This window comes from Candida parapsilosis, contig 005569 (genome assembly GCF_000182765.1).
Source record: "Candida parapsilosis strain CDC317 annotated contig 005569".
Lineage (NCBI taxonomy): Eukaryota > Fungi > Ascomycota > Pichiomycetes > Serinales > Debaryomycetaceae > Lodderomyces > Lodderomyces parapsilosis.
Window position 1 is genome coordinate 1,844,061 of NW_023503278.1, and position 21,397 is coordinate 1,865,457.

The 21,397-nt window shown below is 39.3% G+C and overlaps 8 protein-coding genes and 1 pseudogene across 9 annotated transcripts; 5 read left to right on the forward strand and 4 right to left on the reverse strand. All coding sequences in view use genetic code 12, as the record gives it.

Annotated features, from left to right (window-relative positions):
- Nucleotides 1-1,352: 1,352 nt before the first annotated feature.
- On the forward strand, nucleotides 1,353-3,215 carry RLI1 (Fe-S cluster-binding ribosome biosynthesis protein; the record flags this gene model as incomplete). Its single annotated transcript, XM_036807152.1, has 1 exon — nucleotides 1,353-3,215. The coding sequence occupies one exon, from the start codon at nucleotides 1,353-1,355 to the stop codon at nucleotides 3,213-3,215; it is 1,863 nt and encodes a 620-aa protein (XP_036664017.1).
- A 767-nt stretch (nucleotides 3,216-3,982) lies between these two features.
- Nucleotides 3,983-5,923, forward strand: CPAR2_108770 (uncharacterized protein; the record flags this gene model as incomplete). The annotated part of the gene is made up of 1 exon (XM_036807153.1): nucleotides 3,983-5,923. The coding sequence occupies one exon, from the start codon at nucleotides 3,983-3,985 to the stop codon at nucleotides 5,921-5,923; it is 1,941 nt and encodes a 646-aa protein (XP_036664018.1).
- A 509-nt stretch (nucleotides 5,924-6,432) lies between these two features.
- CPAR2_108780 lies at nucleotides 6,433-7,494 on the forward strand (annotated as a pseudogene; the record flags this gene model as incomplete). Its single annotated transcript has 1 exon — nucleotides 6,433-7,494. A coding segment is annotated over one exon (1,062 nt).
- A 125-nt stretch (nucleotides 7,495-7,619) lies between these two features.
- Nucleotides 7,620-9,077, forward strand: COQ6 (putative N,N-dimethylaniline monooxygenase; the record flags this gene model as incomplete). Its single annotated transcript, XM_036807154.1, has 1 exon — nucleotides 7,620-9,077. One exon carries the CDS (start codon nucleotides 7,620-7,622, stop codon nucleotides 9,075-9,077), a length of 1,458 nt encoding a protein of 485 aa, XP_036664019.1.
- A 234-nt stretch (nucleotides 9,078-9,311) lies between these two features.
- On the forward strand, nucleotides 9,312-10,406 carry CPAR2_108800 (triglyceride lipase; the record flags this gene model as incomplete). Its single annotated transcript, XM_036807155.1, has 1 exon — nucleotides 9,312-10,406. One exon carries the CDS (start codon nucleotides 9,312-9,314, stop codon nucleotides 10,404-10,406), a length of 1,095 nt encoding a protein of 364 aa, XP_036664020.1.
- A 49-nt stretch (nucleotides 10,407-10,455) lies between these two features.
- CPAR2_108810 (uncharacterized protein) lies at nucleotides 10,456-11,898 on the reverse strand (the record flags this gene model as incomplete). Its single annotated transcript, XM_036807156.1, has 1 exon — nucleotides 10,456-11,898. The coding sequence occupies one exon, from the start codon at nucleotides 11,896-11,898 to the stop codon at nucleotides 10,456-10,458; it is 1,443 nt and encodes a 480-aa protein (XP_036664021.1).
- A 628-nt stretch (nucleotides 11,899-12,526) lies between these two features.
- On the reverse strand, nucleotides 12,527-16,312 carry CPAR2_108820 (uncharacterized protein; the record flags this gene model as incomplete). Its single annotated transcript, XM_036807158.1, has 1 exon — nucleotides 12,527-16,312. The coding sequence occupies one exon, from the start codon at nucleotides 16,310-16,312 to the stop codon at nucleotides 12,527-12,529; it is 3,786 nt and encodes a 1,261-aa protein (XP_036664022.1).
- A 241-nt stretch (nucleotides 16,313-16,553) lies between these two features.
- Nucleotides 16,554-19,427, reverse strand: CPAR2_108830 (uncharacterized protein; the record flags this gene model as incomplete). Its single annotated transcript, XM_036807159.1, has 1 exon — nucleotides 16,554-19,427. One exon carries the CDS (start codon nucleotides 19,425-19,427, stop codon nucleotides 16,554-16,556), a length of 2,874 nt encoding a protein of 957 aa, XP_036664023.1.
- A 526-nt stretch (nucleotides 19,428-19,953) lies between these two features.
- On the reverse strand, nucleotides 19,954-21,336 carry CPAR2_108840 (putative serine/threonine protein kinase; the record flags this gene model as incomplete). Its single annotated transcript, XM_036807160.1, has 1 exon — nucleotides 19,954-21,336. One exon carries the CDS (start codon nucleotides 21,334-21,336, stop codon nucleotides 19,954-19,956), a length of 1,383 nt encoding a protein of 460 aa, XP_036664024.1.
- Nucleotides 21,337-21,397: the final 61 nt, after the last annotated feature.

A 21,397-nucleotide genomic window follows, 5' to 3' on the forward strand; every position in this document is an offset into this window, starting at 1 on the left:
CATGTGGACAATAAATTCATTATATTGGGTTTGTATGACGTTATAAACACTGCCCGAGTGTTACCCACAACGGGTGATGCTAAAGGAACATAAACTGTTTGATTTTGGCTCGGTAGTTTTTCAAAACCTCATTTTGCAGCCATTACAACGAGCAACAATTGGCTCCTAGTGAAGGTGTTTCATCAATCACGAAGCAGCATATTTCTTTGGTTTATGGATCTTTTCTGTTGTCTGGTAGTGATAGTGGATGTAAAAATGTCAATCAGGCGATAATCAAATTTGCAACCATCGAGACCCTTCCATCTTCAGCAATGTTATGCATCAACATTTCCGATTCCAGCAAAGATTCCACCGGAAAACAATTTGGAGGTCTGAAAAGCCATTGAATACTTGATGGTAGTGAAGTCAGCTTGGACACGAAATTAGCTCAATCTAAGCCTGAGTCACCGAAAGCACCATCACATAATGTTCTCACATAATATGGAACAAAACAACAGAGCCACACTGATGATACCACCAGCGTATCTCCTAGCAGTCAATCAATCAACTCATAAAACTAAATGGTCTTGTTGTGTAACACTTGGACTACTATTAGTGCCCATTGACAATCATATTCAAGTACTTTACCCTGTAGCAAAATGTAATCAATGAAAGGAAAGTGTACATCAAATGAAAAAGAATAAAAGAAAAATTTGTTGAGTTTTCTTTTTAAGAAAAAATCCCTCACTCCTCACCTTCAAACAAACAAACAACACACAAACAAACAAACAAACAAAAAAGACGAGAATAGAAAAAGAGTTTGCCAATTTACACGACTTTGAGTATTTGGGTGGTAGAGTTGGTTTTACAGATGCGTGCTCACTGCTTTGATTGATCGTCTCCGTATGAAAACAATTTGGAATATGACTGTAGTTTTCATGAGTTCCATGCCGGTATATACCCCATCCTTTTCAGGCGTAACAAGAGCAATAAAATGAATGGAAAAAGAAGAAGCATTTTTTCAATTTGCACAGTCCACTTAATTATGACTTCTAGCTTCACTTACTCTGGACATTCATGATCAATCTTGATTGCTTTTGACGGACAAAGCAACATAGTGTCCACAAATGCTGTATATTTGCTTTTGTTGGTATCTTGTCACAACAATATATTAAGCCAATAAAGATTGTTCATTTACTAATCATTTTCTGACGCCGCACGTTTAAACCTTTTTTGTAAATTCTCTTTGCAGTTGTATACGTGGTAGCTCAGCTGTAAAAAAAAAAATTTTTTTTTCTATACTACTCTTTGTTTATGAAAAATTTTGAGATGTTTCATTAAGTAAAAGATAGCCCTTATACACAACCAGCACAATGAGTTCCAAGGGTAAAGGAAAGAACAATAAAGGAGAAACTAGTTCAAAGAATGAGAGAATTGCTATAATATCCACCGACAGGTGTAAACCAAAAAAGTGCAAACAAGAGTGCAGAAAGAGTTGTCCAGTGGTCAAGACGGGGAAGTTGTGTATCGAAGTCACACCTGCATCCAAAATCGCATTCATATCTGAAACATTATGTATCGGGTGTGGTATCTGTGTGAAGAAATGTCCCTTTGATGCCATTACAATTATCAATTTGCCAACCAACTTGGATGCTGAAACTACCCATAGATACTCAGCAAACTCCTTCAAATTGCATAGGTTACCTACACCAAGACCGGGACAGGTTTTGGGTTTGGTAGGTACCAACGGTATTGGTAAATCGACGGCATTGAAAATCTTGGCTGGTAAACAAAAGCCCAATTTAGGTAGATATGATGATCCACCAGATTGGGAAGAAATTTTGAGAAATTTCAGAGGTTCAGAATTACAAAACTATTTCACTAAAATCTTGGAAGATGATATCAAAGCCATTATCAAGCCACAATATGTTGATAATATTCCTCGTGCGCTAGCTAAATCAAAAGTCAAAGCAGTCGGAGCTATCTTGGATTCAAAAAATGAAAGACCCGACTCGTTTGAGTACGTTTTAAAAGTGTTGGAATTGAAGCATGTGTTGGAGAGAGATGTTGAAAACTTGTCGGGTGGTGAATTACAAAGATTTGCTTTGGGTATCACTTGTGTACAAGATGCTAACGTTTACATGTTTGACGAGCCATCTTCATACTTGGATGTCAAGCAAAGATTGAGAGCTGCCGAAATTATAAGATCGCTTTTATCTGCAACAACATATATTATTTGTGTCGAGCACGATTTGTCGGTTTTGGACTACTTGTCAGATTTCATTTGTATTCTTTATGGTGCACCATCGGTTTATGGTGTTGTTACTTTACCATCATCTGTTAGAGAAGGTATAAATATCTTTTTGGATGGTCATATACCTACTGAAAATATGAGATTTAGGACAGAATCGTTGCAATTTAGATTGGCGGATGCCGCCGATGACTTAATCTTGGACAAATCAAACTCATTGGAATACCCAAGTATGACCAAGACTCAAGGCGATTTCAAATTAGAAGTTGAGGCTGGTGATTTCACAAACTCTGAGATTCTAGTCATGATGGGAGAAAATGGAACCGGTAAAACTACATTTTGTAAGTTGTTAGCTGGTGCTATATCGCCCGACGGAGGGAAAGAAATTCCTAAATTGAATGTGTCAATGAAACCTCAAAAGATTGCACCAAAGTTTACAGGAACTGTGAGACAATTGTTCTTTAAAAAGATAAGGGCGTCATTCTTGCATCCTCAATTCCAAACTGATGTCGTTAAGCCATTGAAAATTGAAGATATTGTTGATCAAGAAGTGCAAACTTTGTCAGGTGGTGAGTTGCAAAGAGTGGCCATCGTATTGGCATTAGGTATACCTGCAGATCTTTACTTGATTGACGAGCCTTCAGCATATTTGGATTCCGAGCAGCGTATTATTTGTTCCAAAGTTATTAGAAGATTTATTTTGCATGCTAAAAAGACTGCATTTATTGTTGAGCACGATTTCATCATGGCCACATACTTGGCAGACAGAGTTATCGTTTTCGACGGTCAACCATCTAGACATGCATTTGCAAGAACTCCAGAATCCTTGTTGACGGGTTGTAATAGATTTTTGAAGAATTTGAATGTCACTTTTAGAAGAGATCCAAATTCTTATAGACCAAGAATTAACAAGTTGGATTCACAAATGGATAAAGAACAAAAATTGTCAGGAAACTATTTCTTCTTGGAAAACACTGAGTTGTAAACAATGCGAAAGAGATGACGAGTGAGGTGGTCAGTTCATTGAACGGAGGAGGGGTTAACGCACACCTGTGGCACAGACATACGAGGATGGCTAATTGCGGTCTAATCCCTTGGCCACTTTCCAAACCCCTTAGTGCATAATTATCATTGTGTTGGGGCGGTATTTCTAGCTTCAATATGCTCGACTCACGCTTAACTGGCTGGCTCAATACATATACCTAATAACACGTTTTATAGATTTATTGAAAAGACACTTTGTAAATCATTCTGCTTTAGCTAGTGGTTGTGATAGATTCGCAGCAGTTCCAAGAAACTCACTTTTTCGGAGTTGAACAAATAGAGTTCCTCCGCTCTTCTAGACCAATTGATGTTGTTAAGTTTCAAACGGCTCTTTGTCAAAGTTGGAATCAGATGTTTATGCATTATACACTATGCAGTACTTGTAGCAATTCTAAAAGTGGCTTTGTGGTTTTGTGGCTTTGTCCCTCTTCTGCCTTTTCCCTTTTTCTTTTACTCTCTTTCGGCACTTTTGCTAGCACAAAACGGTACTTACGTCAAAATCAAAATCGGAAAGAAAAATTCTTGAAATCTACAGCCTCATCCAAAACTAAACTTTGTTGAAATTGGTAAAAACTACTTCAAGTTCACGTACTTTATTTCTTATCACAACAAAGGCACTCTTCAACCAAGAGGGCTATACCACTGCATAGACTGTGCTTTTTAATTTCCACTTAGTTCGATGAAAAACTGTTGCTAACCACAGGAAAAATGTTTACTCAACATTTGCATCTTGCATTATTCGACATAAAATTGAAATCCCAACATAAAAACTTGTACTTGATCAAAGGTAGTGAGTACGATGTTGAGAATTTGCCATTTGAAGGTAGCGTTAAGCTATCGTTGAAAGAAGACATACATATCAAGAAGATCAAGTTGGACCTTGTTGGTGAGTTTTATTACGAATACTCTCTGAAAGAAACCCATGAACAATTTTTAGATCGATTGTGTGTTTTGAAAGTTGATTGGAACAATTTGCTCACTGATGATGAAGGAAAGATATCTTTTGGAAATTATGGTGATGGCACAATTCCTTTATACAAGATGAAGAAGGGGGGCGCTAGTGACAAAGGTTCGGCTTCTGGTTCAGGTAGCAACTCGGGAACATCTACCCCCAGACCTTCATATGGAAGAACCAAATCGACTCCTATGATGAACTCATTTGGAGCAAAGGATTCATCCAAGATTATTCAAATTCCCAAATCGGGGATCGATGGAACACCGTTCAAGGAGTTGAAGGATGCACCAGGCCATTCGTTTTTATTACCGAAAGGAAACTATAGCTTACCATTCAAAATATACCTTCCTGCAAATGTTTGTGAGACCGTTGAGGGGTTACCTATTGGAACCTTGTTGTATAAGTTGCAATGTTCCATTGAAAGAGGAAGATTTGAAAAATCACATCAAACGAGCAAGCATATCAGGATAGTTCGTACATTACATCCACGAAACATGAATTTGCTTGACTCGATCGATGTCGATAATACTTGGGTAGGTAAGCTTCAATATTGTGTCAGTATGCCCAAGAAGGCTGTTGCTATTGGGTCAACAATTCCTATTCACATTACAATAATACCTATAGCCAAAGGGTTGAGTTTGAAAGCTATCAATGCGTGTATTGTTGAACATTATCATATTCAAATTGGCAATCAACGGTCTCCTGAATATGAGAGGTTGTGTGGTAAACAAGAACTCACGATTCCAAGTAATGCCGATTTGGAGTACGATAGATGGGTGGTGAAAACGCACTATAAAGTTCCCGATCACTTGAGGCAACTATCACAATCGTGTGATGTAAAGAATAGCATGATTGTTGTGAAGCATAGATTAAGAGTGGCTATTCAATTGAAAAACAAAGAAGGCCACACCAGTGAATTGAGGGCTAACTTGCCGGTTGTTGTATATTTGAGTGCAAATATCGGCCATGTTGTTGGTAGGCATTACGATATTGACAATCATCATGGCACGTTCCAATTGGACTACAAAAGGGAGGATGTGTTGTTCCACAAACGGGACTCGGCACCAGCCACGCCAGCCGTCTCTGATGATGAATACGAGGATGAATACAACACGGAAGATGAAACAGACAATGACTTGGACAGAGAAGAAAGTGCACCACCGCTTTACGAAAAACATGTTTTTGATAAAATTTTCGATATGAACTTGCCCCAAACACCACTCGAACAACTCAGATCGCAAACAGGATCCCCAATTGGATCTGCCAACAACTCCACAACCAATCTAAATGGGTATTTCGATATACCAATACAAAAGGCATTTGAACTCAATAGGAAAAAATTGACAAGAAAGAATAAAAGCGTTGATTTTTCTCATATTCCTTCGTACAATGAGGCGTTGGATGATGATGACGATGATGATAGCTATATTCAAGATGGATTTGCGCCGAGCTATTCCGATGGCGGCAGTGGCAGCGGCAGTGAAGACGCAAGATCCAAGTCTGGGTCTTCGACACCAAATAAGATCATGGCTAATAGTAGGCACAATAGGAGTACAGGACATTTGAAGATACCTTTAGGGAGCCACTCTGCATCCCATTCCAGATCCAGCTCTGGTATAAAGTTGGACAAATTGGGATCTGAGTTTGGATCACCAAGATTGACGAGTAAATTGTTTAAAAAGAAGGAAAAGTGATTTGAAAGTACTATGGGGGAAGGATGGAGAGAAAGAGAGAGAGAGAGATTTTTTAGAGATATAGACTAGAGATTTTGAGTTATAGAGTTGATAGAATTTGATATGAAATCAATGTGTGAAGTGAAATATGCTTGTTAATTTGACACTTTTTTCAAGAACGCTACATATAGAATACGATTGAATTCTGAACTATGAATTCGTTATTTACGACTTGAAAGATGAGAGAGCCAGGGCAGCTTTGTTCTGCTTTAACTTATTAAAATTATCCTACAGTAGTGGGTGCGGGTTAATCGAAAAAGTTTGGCTTCAAATGAAAATAGTCGGGTTTCAAACGCTTAGGAATCATTACCCTTTTGCTTCCCCATCACCGTTGTCAATCATATCAAAACGGTACTGCAATGCGTTAAGACTTCTTCATTTCATCGTTCTCAGATTAACATTTATTGTCCCGTTAGTTCGTGATCACAATAAATCAGCAAATCATTATTGTAGGAGAATATTAATCGTCTATGTCATCGATAGCAACTGCTCAAACCACAACCAAGCCCAATCAAGATGCCCAAGAGTATATTGGACCGAACTTGAACGTCACCTTGACATGTTCTGAATGTAAGATCTTCCCTCCTGACTAGATTGAAAGGTTCAGTGAAGGCGACATTGTGTGCGGTAGCTGCGGGTTAGTGTTGAGTGATAGAGTAGTCGATACCAGATCGGAATGGAGAACCTTTAGCAATGACGACCAGAATGGGGACGATCCATCTCGTGTTGGTGATGCAGGTAATCCACTTTTGGACACGGAGGATTTATCGACAATGATTTCGTACGTCCCTGATAATTTCAAGGCAGGGAGAGAGTTGAATAGAGCACAATCCAAATCTTTGGTGGATAAGAAGGATAATGCTTTAGCGGCAGCATATGCCAAGATCTCTCAAATGTGTGATGGTTATCAGTTGCTAAAGATTGTCCAGGATGGGGCTAAAGAAGTGTATAAAATGGTCTACGATGAAAAGCGTTTGCGGGGAAAGTCTCAAGAGTCAATCATGGCAGCGTCGATTTTCATTGGTTGTCGTAAAGCCAAAGTTGCTCGTACTTTTAAAGAAATTTGGGCATTGACCAATGTACCTAAAAAGGGGTTTTGGAAAGTGTTCTGCATCATGAATAACATCATACGTGAGAAAAATGAAGCCAATCCGCAGTCAGCTGCATACTACAGCCAAGACAATATTCAAACTACTCAAACTTCAGCTGAAGATTTGATTAGAAGATTCTGTTCACATCTTGGATTAAGTTCACAAGTGACGAATGGAGCTGAGTATATTGCTAGAAGGAGCAAAGACGTTGGTGTGTTGGCTGGAAGATCGCCCACGACAATTGCAGCTACAGTTATATACATGGCATCTTTGGTATTTGGCGTCGAGTTGCCACCATCAAAGATATCTGATAAGACAGGTGTTAGTGATGGTACTATAAAGACATCTTATAAGTATTTGTTTGAAGAAAAGGACAAGTTGATGGGTCCCTATTGGATCGAAACGGGAAAGGTTAGTTTGGAGAACTTTCCAAAAGCTTAGTTCAGCGTATAGATGTAAATTTTGTTTAATGCAAGGAGCGTACTATCACAAAAATATGATGTGACTTTTCTTTTTTCCATTTAGGTTTATTCTCTCGGGTGTTCAACTTTTCAAGGCCAAAAAGAATGAACTTCATTAGGACCTTGGCCACTAGATCTGCGGCAAAGTTTCAGGACGTGGTGATAATTGGTGGGGGTCCAGCTGGGCTCACCCTTTTATCGGCGTTGAAAACCTCACCAAAACTTAAACATTTGCAATGCACCTTGGTAGAAGGGCAATCGTTGGACCCTGTACGAGAGTTTGAAGTCAATCCCCCAGAAAACTACACCAATAGAATAGTTTCATTGACTCCAAAATCAATCGAATTTATGCAAAACCGCATTGGCAATTGGGAGTATGCCCATCAAGACAGAATTCGCGAATACGACGGGATTATTGCTTACGATTCGCAAGATGCTTCAGCACGAATCGAGCTTGACGTAACTTCAATTGGCAAGGACACCCTAGCAACAATGTGCGAAGTTATTAATATCCAAAGTTCATTATTGAGAAAATTGGAAGAATTGTCAGCGCATGAAACAAGCGGCATTGAAATTTTGGACTCTACTAAAGTGACTGAAATTATCAATCCGTTGGAAGAAACACAAGATTTGGAGAATCATGATTTAAACCAGCCTGACGCTTCAATAGGGAACCCAAAGTTGGACTGGCCAATAGTGAAGTTATCGAATGGAGAATCGATACAAACGAGATTGTTGATTGGTGCTGATGGCTACAACTCCCCCGTTCGTAAGTATGCACATATCGAATCCAGAGGTTGGCAATATAATAGGTTTGGAGTAGTTGCTTGTATAAAATTACAATACGAGGATTTTAGATCGGTTGGGTGGCAACGTTTCCTCACTACTGGCCCTTTGGCCATTTTGCCATTAACAGAGGATAATGCCACGATTGTTTGGTCTTCTACTCCAGAACTCAGCAGTTTATTGTTGAAGGTGAATGAGGCAATTTTTCCTCACTTGATAACTGCGGCAATGGTGTTGGAGGAAGTAGATTTAAATTACATTTACAGTGTATTGGAGGAAGACCCCAATGATTTTTCCGTACTAAAAGATATTGAATGGAGGTTGGGCAAGTTTGACTCAAGAACATTGGAAGAAAAATATCCATTACCCGTATTAGAGCTTGTACCCAACACCAGAGCTAGATTTCCATTGAAGATGTCGCACGCGGACACTTATATCGCCCCAAGAGTGGCTCTTGTGGGTGATGCTGCTCATACAATCCATCCTCTTGCAGGACAGGGCTTGAACATGGGTCAATCTGATGTAGCTGCTTTGGTGGACGCCTTAGAGCAAGGTTCCAGTAGGGGCATGGACTTGGGTTCGACTTTAGTGTTGGAACAGTATAATGCAAACGCCTGGCCTGCAAATCATGCTATGTTGGGAATATGTGACAAGCTACACAAGATTTTTTCAACTGATTTTTACCCGCTAGTTCTTGCTAGAGGTGCAGGAATGAAAGGATTGAACATGTTTGGTAGTGTTAAAGACGTCATGATGAAATTGGTGAGTGGTAGATGAATGAAGACGAAGTTTTTACTCGTGGGTAATTCGTAAAATGTGGCATGTATTTTTTGTAACGTACCCAATGGTTTCACATGACAATCTACGTACAAATTCACCGTCTCTCTAGATTTACACTCTTTCGCAATCATTTGTTCTGCAAAAGTAAATTTGTTTTTTTTTTTAGCAACCGAAAAGTATTCAAAAATACTCTTTAGCAAACTGCAATTTCATGCAGGGCTAGCAGTTTTCATGAGAGCATCTGTGAGATATTTTTACACTGTCATTAGTCCGTTGAAACAACAACAGTCTATAACGGCCAACTATCGAAAACTACGCGAGCATTATGATGTGCCGAAGTACCCTATAGTCTTGTGCCATGGTTTTTCCGGGTTTGATAAATTGACATTGCTAGCCAAGCCAGACTTGGCCATTGGCGAAGCTGTCAGTTCTGCCAAGGATGCAATGAAAGATGACAAGCAAAAAGCAGAAGATGCAAAACGACTGTTGTTTGAATTGGAGTACTGGGCGGGTATAAAAGAAGCATTGCAGAAATTAGGATCAACTGTGTTTATCGCAAAGGTCCCAGCTTTCGGTGATATAGAAAGTAGGGCACGGAGCTTGGACAGGTTCATCACAAAGCAATGTAAGATCTTAAGAGAAAGTGAGTCCAAATCAACAATTTATACAGACGATAGACATAAGGAGCATGAAACATTCAAAGAGGAAGGCAAACCTATTAAGATAAATCTCATCAGTCATTCCATGGGGGGCTTAGATTCTCGATATCTTATATCAAAAATTCACAGAAACGACAACATTTACAAAGTGGTATCACTTACAACCATTTCGACTCCTCATCACGGTTCTGAATGTGCTGATTTCCTTATGGACCTCGTTGATAAGAACCCATTGTTGAAACAAATTTGTCCTAGATCAGTATTTGAACTTACAACATCATCCATGGCAAAATTCAACAAGAATGTACCGGATGATCCTAACGTCCAATACTTCTCCTTTGGTGCTAAATTCAATCCTCGCTGGTATAACTTATTCAACATAACGTGGCAAATTATGAATTACGAAATTGGCAAAGAAAACCCAAAGGGTCACAGCTCCACTACCAAAGAGTCACATTTTGCCAATGATGGCTTAGTAAGCGTTGATAGTGCCAAATGGGGGACTTATATCGGTACATTGGACCAAGTGGATCATTTGGACCTCATTAATTGGACGAATAGAGCACGAAGTTTCTATGATAAAATTATGTGGGCACAGGATCCCCCTTTTGACCCTATAGCATTATACTTGGACATTGCAGACAAGCTAGCTAAAAGAGGACTTTAGTGTGTGATGTTCATTTCTTTTTCATAAAAGTTTAGATATATACATATACTTATTCATTAATCGTGATAGCTTTAATAATCAGGAATTCATCCATACCCCATTGACTGTTAAAACGACCAACTCCACTTGATTTAACCCCTCCATGGGGCACGGTTGTCTCATCTGAAACAGTAGGTGCATTTATATGAACTCCCCCGATTTCCAACTTTTTGGCAATATTGAGGGCTTTAACAATGTTTGTAGACCAAACCGAACCCTTCAATCCGTAATCATGCTCATTTACTTCTTCGATAACATCTTCGACAGCTTTGAATTTGTGCAATGTAAAGACTGGTCCAAACGATTCTTGAGTGTAAATGGACGCCTCAGAGTTTGCATCCTCCAAAATCATAGGCTCAATAACATTGGATTTCAAAATGGCATCTTTGTCAAATTTTCCGTAAACTAGTTTTGCACCTTTGTTCAAAGCATCTTCAACTAAATCCAATACTTTATCTCTGCCTATTGCATCTCTTTGGCTCAATTGCTGATCCTTATCCTTCGAAAATTCTTTCGCTGCCTCAATCAACTTGGACTTGAACTTGTCATAAATCGTCTCGTCGACAAACACTTTGTCTGTACTCATACAAATCTGTCCTCTGTGAGCCCAAGCTCCAAATAATATGGCATCAGCGGCCTTGTCTAAATTTGCATCAGATAAAATAATGGACAAGTTTTTTCCTCCTAATTCCAACATATATGGAATTAAGTATTTGCCACACTTTTCAGCAATCTTGCTTCCTACGAATGTAGAACCAGTAAAGTTAACCTTCTTAATAGCACCAGATTGTAATACCTCGTCGATAAATTTGGAATTCTCTTCAGGTTTAATATGGACCAACTGTAATGCTTTAGGTGGGACTCCTGCATCAAGAAAACACTTTACCAAAAGATAACTTGACCTAGGAGACTTTTCACTTGATTTGTGAATCACAGAACATCCAGCAGCCAAGGGTGCTAATATGGACCTACCTGCTAAAATAACAGGCGCATTCCATGGTGAGATGGATAATACAGGACCTATTGGTTGTTTGTATGTGAACGCCAAATCGTTGTCAGGTGATTGAACGATATTTCCTGGTGATCGAGACAATTGGCTCGTGTATTCCTGAAGTTGACCCACGGTTCCGTCAACGTTGAAGTCTGCAAACCATCCGGGGCCACCAATTTCCAAATGACTTTCTTTGAGCTCCTCTTTTCTTTCTTTCAAAAGTTCTTTAGCTTTGTTGAAAATTTCAACTTTTTTCTCAGTTGGGAACGAAGACCATTCATGAAAACCTTGTTTTGCATTGGTAGCTAAGTCATACATGGATTCATCGGAGATGGAAAACGGTGAAAAGCGATACAATGGTCGGTTGGAAGCACTGGTTACCAAAACCCCATTCTCGTTGTGATAGATGTCCTTTCCATCAATGATTGATGGATAAACTTTGTCGGTTTCTGTCTTTTGCATTGTTCAGTGATGTTGAAGAATGGTAAAGGTTAGGGTTTTGTCCTTTGGAAATGCTACGTAGTCGAGGACAAATAAGGTTTAATTTATATAAACGAATAAGTTTTTGGCTTTAGATGCAATCTCCTCTTTTTACGTGTTCTTGCATGGAGCTCGATGAGCTCTTTGGCCTATCTTTGCATCGAAAAACAAAACACAAAATCACAGCGATAACATCGGAATTATAAATTTAAGATGATGACACATCGCTTACCCCTCGGTTGTATAGATCCTATCTGCAGAAAACGATAGTGGGGACGAATGTAAGTGGGTTTGACTAAAGTACAAAACAGTTCACCATAATTAGTTCCAAATTAATGTTATGCGCCATTTTTTCTTTACTAATATGTTTGTAAAAATTGTCTGTCAAGCAAAAAAAAAAAGGTGAAACAAATAAAAACAGGGGAAAGAAAAGATGAAATTCGGAATTACCAAAAAGGGAAATTGAACTCCGACAGAAAATTAACCTTTACTATTACTTAGGATAAACTATTTTCCTATATTAACTGTTCGTTGAGGGAAATGTCGGTTGCAGAAAGAAACAACTACCGCATTCACCCACTTTTACTAATAGCATAATAAGGGCAAACACTCATAGTAACTCACCCAACAAGTGCTTGCAGTTGTTGCAGTAACTAACAATCTCATCGACTCCATCTACTAACTCGCGATCTTGTTGGAAGGCGTCACCCAATCTATGTGCTTTTTTTGATTTCCGGCTGATCTTTACTTGAGAAGTGACATAACCTTGCATGGAGTCACATCTATCAACCTCATTTAGCAACCAATTTACAAATTCCCTCTCGGCAATTTCTTTTTCCTTATTTTGCAATAATCTCAACTCTACTAATAAATTATATCGCTCAAGACCGATGGCTCTGAATTCGGACCTCATCCTAGTCTCTATTTCTTGAAGATCGCCCTTTCGAGGTATACCATCATCATTAAACAATCTCGATAAATTTTGGTAATTCCATGTAAAGGATTCCGATTCAAATAGTTGAAACGGTTTGCTGCTTGATATCGTCGAGTTCAATAAGCTCGCTCGATTTTTGAACTCGTCCAATACATCTTGTGAATAGACTGCTCTTTGCAACAACAATGGATTTTGCTTTACAAAGTCTTGAGCTAAAGAATTACCCCGGTGTACTGTCCAGTAAGTTACACTCGTTTTACCCAATAGGAAGATATTGGACCCTATCAAGGCAACAATCATAGCGACATAAATTTGGTTTGCCTTGAGATTTTCAAATGTAATTTTCGTGAGTTGAATCGCCAAGGAGATCAACCAAATGAACAAATCTCTCCAAAAGGCAAAAATTCTATGCACTAGCAAGTTCCAACAATCATCTATTCCAAGTTGTATAACTGGAACTTCTGATGGTATTTCTTCCGTTTCGGGGTCGCTAGTGTGGCTCAATTTTCCATATAAATAAATGGCTTTCACGATTTGCCCATGAGAGCCTACAGCTTTAACAGCACTCCTCAATTTTTGATTGATTTTGGACACCTGGTCTACATTGACACTTCTGACAATCTGCTTGATGAGTGGATTCCAAGGCGAATTGTGTTCAAATACGGTTCGTGAATAAAAGTACACCCTTGTACGTTTCCCAGCTACACCCGCCACAACGTATTTACCCACAATGGCAAATGGTGAGCCCAAACAAAAATCAAAACGTGAGAGCGTATGAGTAAAAACGTAATAGGTGTTATCTTCCATTTTGTCAATCACCTGCTCGTATCGCAACTGTCTCGTCTTTCCGTTTAGCAAGACTGGCCTAACCCCGTGTCGATACAACTTATCCGCGTTCATATTATCCACCCTCCATGGTTTTGTCACCTTAAAACCGAACTTGAGAGTTGCAGTTTCCCGGTTGAATATGTCTGATTCGTCACCTAATAAAGCATGAAAAATGGCTTTGGGCGGCAATGAGTACGTTTTCTCGCCAACAAGATAAAACTGCGGGGTAAAGTCAACTTGATACGATGTTGCCTTGCCACTTGTATTAGGGGATATCGACGCGGTATCTCCTCCTATCAACAATCGATTATTTATCAAAGTCTTGTTTGACAAGTTTTTTGTTAGTTTGTTAATCTCTTGAATAATTGCGCTATCATGTGCTTCTTGGTGAACTTCATGCTCAATCCCTTCAAAAGCTTTCAACACTTCTTGGAGATTTTTCGGACTGTCACTGACAACATTGTCTATAAGATAAAGATATTTCCTTCTAATCATCTTTGCATCTTCCATAAACAACTTTAATCTAATGACTCCATCAACGGTGTAAACTTTTAAAGTATCAAAGTCGGCTTGACCTGAGACTTCCATCGATACACATTCACCAATGTATGCCTTATACAAGGCAACGAATCCCAATGCCTGCATGTAGAAGTAAATGTGGTGCGTAGTTAAAAAGCAACGACCACTTAACTCTTGCCTGGAATTGGGAGCCCAAATGCAACAAAAAGACATGACACAATACTCTCCCGCTTCAACTACATTTTCAAACAATGCGCGCATTTGAATGTCAAATGTTATCAATTCTCTAGGGTAAAAATGTGGATAAGGCACGGCCGAGCCTGTGTATTTTTCCTGATATTCTATCATAGATTGGTCTTTCATTTTGCGCTGTGATGGAAAAACATCAGTGTGCTCAACCGCTCCTTGAAGATAATAGAGCCCCCAATTCACGGACCCCCATACATTTGCTGTCAACGCATGAGGTATGTCAATAGCTCTGAAACTGGTACAAAATGCAACAAAAGACTCCTTGGTTTTGTCTGTCATAAATGGTGGGTGGACTCGAGGCATATCAGCATATAAATTTACGCCATACATTTTCCCAAATTTGTCAACGTTGCGCATCATCGAACTAGAGACTATTGCTTGCCCAGTGGAATTGACAACCTTCACGCTAGACAATTCCTGGTCTATGGTGGTATTTTCTGTGGATGCAAATTCCAAAAAAATTGGCGGAAATCTTGTAGACGCAACTCTGAATAAATCGTCATCTGGTGGCAAGGAAGAAATCCGATCTTTCTCATTATCAAAAACCTTCAACCACGATTTTAGTTCAACAAGCGACTCAGCTTGTAATGTGACTGTAAGTTCGCTAGTTTTTAAATCAAAACAAAATCTTCGATCCTCATTTGGTGCATAACGCATATTGCAAAGAAAAATACCTAGCTTATCTGTTTCCTGTACCGAAGTTTGAGACGCACTTAACAAGTACATGCCAAATACTCCATTCTTTATGAAGCACCATCTCCTTACCCATATTGGTTTAGCACTCTTTTCTGTCCAAGTTTTCATAAACAAATAGCCATGCTTTTCAAACGAGGGTTCATCGATATCGTGCAAAGATTTGTAGCTTATTGTTGAGACTTTGTAATCATTGGCATTCAATGAAGGTTGAAATTGTGCACTTGAGCCATCTTCAACCTGCTTGCGTGCAAGTAGCATATCGTTTTTAATCTCTTTAGAGGCAGACGCGATTGAATAGCTCCAGCTCTGAACTCTTTGAATCAGTTCGTAATTCCTTCGAAGAGGGTCATTAGGTTCATTTGTGGCAAATGCGGCATACTTCTTCTCCCAAAGACTGGTCACCAATGATACGAGTAGTCTATCCAATACCGCACTCAAATTTTGCAATTCACAAACGATATCGAGAGATACATGTAGATACTCTCTGCGCACCTGGTATAACTGCTTGGCATCTTCCATGACCATTACTGCATCTTTTGATTTTGTTGAACTGGAATACACATTCACATACCTATCATACTTTCTTTGGCTCATGTCAAATTTTCGGCGCAATTCGCGATATTTGGCTACATTGACAGTTCTAAACTGGTTCAATTCATTCAAAACAGTAGGGTTTATGGTCAAAGCAAACAAACTTTGACCCCAAATTTGTTTTAATCCGGCCAAGGTTGCTTGTAAAGCTTGGGAACTGTATTCTTGGTCAATAAATCCATCTTGTAAGAAACTTGGAAATAAGTATTCTAAAAATGAGTCGCAAAACGTTTCCACTTCTTTGATATATCTCGGCATCTTCTTTAATGAAGAACTAATTGCGAGCAACCATTGCTCTATATTCATCAATTGAACGTCCAAGTGGTTTATGGAAGCCCGGAAACTGGGACTATCCAATGCTGCTTCCTTAAAGTTTACCGAAATTAACTTAAATTGTCTCAAAATTTGATGCTTTGGGTTCTGTTTCATCCTCCCGGACTTCATTGGTACTTGCGATGGTTGCGACTTTTGCTTGTGAGTGTTGAGTGACGTGGACTTTTGAACATTGACCGACGGGCCATTCGATGCTGCTTGGGTCGCACGTGCCAGTCCTTGTGGCAGCTTCTGGTTGATTCCCATCCCTATGCTATAAATAGAAAAGGATTGCTGTTGATTATATTTGTTCTTTTTTTTTTTCGGGGTCTATAAATCTAAAGCCTTCTGTGCTGTGAGTAGAAAATGTTGAGCGCAAAAGCTCTCGGTTAAACTTACGGAGATAAAGGGGTATCGCACACAAACTTCTACATTTTATATCCCATTATCGCAGATAATGTGCAGATTAAATGCTATACAAATCAAATCTTATATAATACAAAATTCTCTATTTTTTTGGTTTGTACATGACTGGTTCATTCAATGGAAATGTGTGTATACCTTTTCCTTGGTTGGAAGAAGATTTTATTTGTGCACGGCTGGTTTTAGCATCTTTTGAGGGATCGTAACCCAAAATTGGTCCAAAAGTGATTTCTTTCGACTTGTTCTCTTTATCTCCAAAAGTTTGGGCTGGTTGTAGGCGTGAATACAGTTTGGAGCGATGTATCGTGTTGGAATTGCGCGCCAATTGATTCCTGGGATGTGGTCCTGGTTGGTAAGGTGCCTGCGGTTGCAAGGGCTCCTTTTGAAACTGAGTGGTGATTGCCAGCGCACTTGGCGGTATACCTGGTGGTGGGAATGGGGCATTGTGGGGTACATTTTGTTGAAATTGAGAAGCACTATGTTGAAGTTGGGGGGGCACTTGTTGAGTCTGGTTTCGATGATGTTGATATCGATGTTGGGCATATGACGGTTGTGCCAGATTGTCTACAAAGAGGGGCCCCTGTGTTTGTGTTTGGTACCCATTGTTGGCCATTTGAGATTGATCGATGCTTATATTCACCCTGTCAAATCCTTGCGAGTCGCTTGAATAAAATTCACCCAGCTGGATATTACCCGTGTTTTTTATAGCACCATTTACATCTTGTTGAATATCGCAACTAGAGCCAAGACAATTTTGAGACTGAGCCTGGTATATTGTAAATGGATCGGCCATCTGTTGTGGTGGTGGTGGTTGTGGGTGGAAATGAGTGAACTTCCTCTGATTTTGAAGTTCCTTCAAAGTGTTCCTATTCAATTTGTTCACAATGCTTGAATTGTAAACAGGGGCGGACATTGGTCCAGAAATGATATTGTGATTCTGATTTGCCCTGGTAATGTCAATCTTTAGTTTGTTGGGTGTTTGTTTATTTTTCATTGGTACTTGGGGAGTGCTCGATAATCTACCGGGAGGGGACGAATCAGCAATCACAGTTTCGTTATCGTCGGAATCGACAGCAGTCTGGAGATTGTTCGAGCTCACAATTGTAATAATAGATTCTCCCTTTGAGCCATCCACATGGAAATCATGAATCAAATAAGCATGTATATGAGACTTTTCCAAGTCTAAGTTAGAGTTCGACTCGTGAGTGTTGTGATAGATATATTGAACGACTTTAATATCACCATCTGACTCTATTGCGGATCCATTGATCAAATAGTTGAAAAAGCCAGCAAAAAAAGTCTTCACAAACGGGATTTTCAAAGTATATGATTTCGAACCTTCGTTCAAGTATCCGCTAACCACATCGATAACCAGAAGTAGCTTTTTCCCACCCTGAAATATCTCAACAGAACTGTACCAAGTAAGCATGGGCGCTATGTTACATCCTTCGTGATGCACTATTATTGTCAATGTTGATTCGAACCGAGAAGGAGTTATACTCATCACGTTTGTAAATTGTGGGGACCATGATTGGGGCATCGGTGTGGATGTTACTACGTCTCTAACGTGTAGATTTAGTGAATGTTGACATATCCACACCGGTATTTTTCGTCTGTGGAGCCTGCTCACCATATCTGGATCCAACTTTTCCGCAATCTTGTGCTCACAATTTATCCACTTTTTAAGTTGAGTGAATACAATTGACTGTCTATTGTCTTGAAAACACATTTTAAAATCCTTTGGGGTAAGCTTGTAAGAAGTAGTTGTGTCAAAAACGTCATCCAAAGGTGATGATGTTAACAAAATGTTTAATTCATGATCGATTAAAGCGTCAGTGTGTGCCGACTCTGGTAATTGTTGGCTATTGACCAACTCCTCTAAAGGGGTGCGTATCAATTCCTCGAGTTCATTAGTTGAAACATTGGTTTGCGGAGTTTTTGTCTCTCTTGTTAATCTTCCTGCTTTGCTTAGTCTAAAAATCCGGGAAGATATCTGTTTAGAAGTTCTTAGGATACCAGTTCGGTTAAAAATCATTCGCGAAATGATTTTATTCTGGGACGTCTTTTTAAGAATGGACATCTCACTGGCAGCTCCGCTTGATTTAAACTTTTGGTACTTGTGAAATGATTTGATCAACACATCATCCAATTCCAAGCTCCAAACTTCGCTTGCTGCGGAAGAAGTGGTTGAATGTGCATTGCTCAACCTCCTCATAGATATTGGTGAGTCCATCGTTGAATCTATTGTAGTAGCTATTCTGTTATTAGGTGTATCTGTGATATCGCTCAACTTCCTTCTCTTAACTGAACTCTCATTGATTTCAAGAGATTGTACATTATCTCGGGCTGAAACAAGGTTAATTGGTAATCGACTGGTTTTGCTGTCGGCTGTTTTTGCTGGTGTTTGAAAAATCTTGAAGTCGTTATCATCCAACTCAATTCTTTTACTGTTGTGGTCAATCTCGTGGATGGACGTGAGATTTGATTGGTTTTGTTGAGTTGTGTTTATGGACGACCACACTTCCTCCTCCTCCTCCTCCTCCTCTTCATCCTCATCTTCATCTCCATCTTGCTTTTTACCCTTGTCTTTGCTATTCCGTGCATCTTTCGGGGTATGCCCCTGGCCCTGTTCCTGATGTCCAGCATCAGCTGATTGACCGACCGAGTTTAGTGAAGCTAGAAACTTGTAGTGGTCTTTGCATGGTGTGTTATTCTTATCTGTGGTGACTCTTTCTGTAGACCTTGCAGAGTCGAAAAACCTTGTCGGTGAAACACCACTAGGAGTATTGAAGTTGAAAGTTGGCGAAAAGCTCAAACCAAATGGAAACAGAGGGGTAGACAAACGATTCAACCCATGTGGAATAGTTGATGCGTTAGTGTGTGCCGACTTGCTTCTCGGCGTTTCTGGTGGTACTGTATCTAGTACAATTGAAGGTGGATTTGCGGAGTTGTTGGACATCTTTTAGTTGAGTAATGGTCAAGTTGTCTGGTGATCCCGTTGTTCCAGGACCGCGATATTAAAACCACTTTTGTAGTAACTGTACTAAGGAGAAATGCAAGATATGTTTTTCAAATGAATCCTAGTACTCCGCTCTTCTTGCTGACCTTTTAAAATCAAATCTGAATGTAGGTATACAGTTGGAAGATTGGTTTGCTCAATTAATTGTTGGTATATAAATATATATATCTTTCAGACTTTAGTTAAAGAGAAAAACACGCAAAAAACAATTTAAGTTCGCCCTAATTAAAATTCTACACTTTCTTTTTTTTTTTTGTTCCAAGTCTTTGTGATTCAAGCAACAACATGAAATCGTACATTACGCGTTTTTTTTTACTTTCTCACGCGAGAATCAATCGGAACATAGTCTCCTTTAGAAACTCGATATACGGGTAATATAAGGCAATCAAACAACTATATGTAATCAATGTACCTAGCTTAATAAGAGACCCATCTATAAACATTTTCAATAACTAGCAATAACGTCTCATTTTTCAAGAGCTCGCTCGATTTCTTCCACCAAGGCGTGGCTCAATCCTGGATGCTTCAACTCAAAGTGATTAATCGCATCAATAAGTCGCTCAACACCTCGTTGTGTTTGTTCATCCTTACCCCTAGCAAGAACTTGACGCAAGCTATAAAGCAAGATTAAGCTTTTGTCTTGTTGTTTGGGTGTCACAACTGGTGCTGCTGCTGCGTAATCTGAACTTGCATTGTGTGACCGCAGATTTGAATACACGCTTTCGACATCAGCATCATCAGACAATATTCTTTCAATTTGTTTGACCTTAGATGAATCAGGTGTCATAACATCTAGTTGCATTTGTAATGTACGAGTGAATTCCCACGCAATTTCGCGTTTAGGTTCAAGTTCAGTGGGAACATCATGATCAATATTCTCAATCAAGTCACAATTTAACTTATGACGAGGATTTGCGTAAGTTTTGCGATTGAAATAGGCATTCTTCCTGGTAATCATTCTCATCAACTCTTGTCTTATATTACCTTGTAGTTCTGTTATAAACTTATGCTGCAACAACTCATGACAATTTGGTCTTTGCTCGGGGTCTGAAGTAACACAGAGTTTTACAAATTCTTTAATTCCATCGCTGTAATAACCCCGCAATTGTGGTGGTTTCTTTTTAGGAATGTCAAACAACACTTTCATGGGATCATGTTCTGCCAACGGTGGAGCGCCAGTAGCCAACTCAATAACAGTAATTCCAGTGGACCAAATATCAGCTTTGTAGTCATATCCTTCACTCTTTTTGGTACCTCCTCTTTTTGATCCTCCCCTAGTTATCACTTCTGGCGCCATCCAAAAGGGAGTTCCAACAAATGTATTTCTTTTTTTCTTCGAAAACGTGATTTCAGTGCTGACTCCAAAATCCCCAATCTTGACTTGACCATCCTCAGTTAGCAAAATGTTTGCCGACTTAATATCCCGATGAACTTTGTGCTCTCCATGTAAATATGCTAATCCTGTCAATACTTTTTTTATAACGTATCCAACAACATTTTCAGGAATCATTTTCTGAAACTTTATCAAGTCCGAGCATGATCCGCCACCACAATACTCCATTACAATGAATACATTGGCATCATGTGTGAAACTTTCATAATACTTTACCACATGTTGATTTCTCAATTTGTTCAAAAACTGAATCTCCCTAACCGTTTGCTTTACATCGTCACTGCCAGAATCTTCCAAGTTAATCACTTTGATGGCTACAAACTCTATTTTTTTGGCCGTTAATAAAGTGGCTCGATAAACGTCTCCAAAATTTCCTCTTCCAATAATTTTTAAATCGCCATATTTGCAAGGAGATTGAGGCGAAGGAATTTGCTTATTGTCTCTCCTAGACAGCATGTAACCAACCATTTGATGAGCCTTGTTTTCCTTTGCTGTGTACTGAGTTGGTGTTAGATAG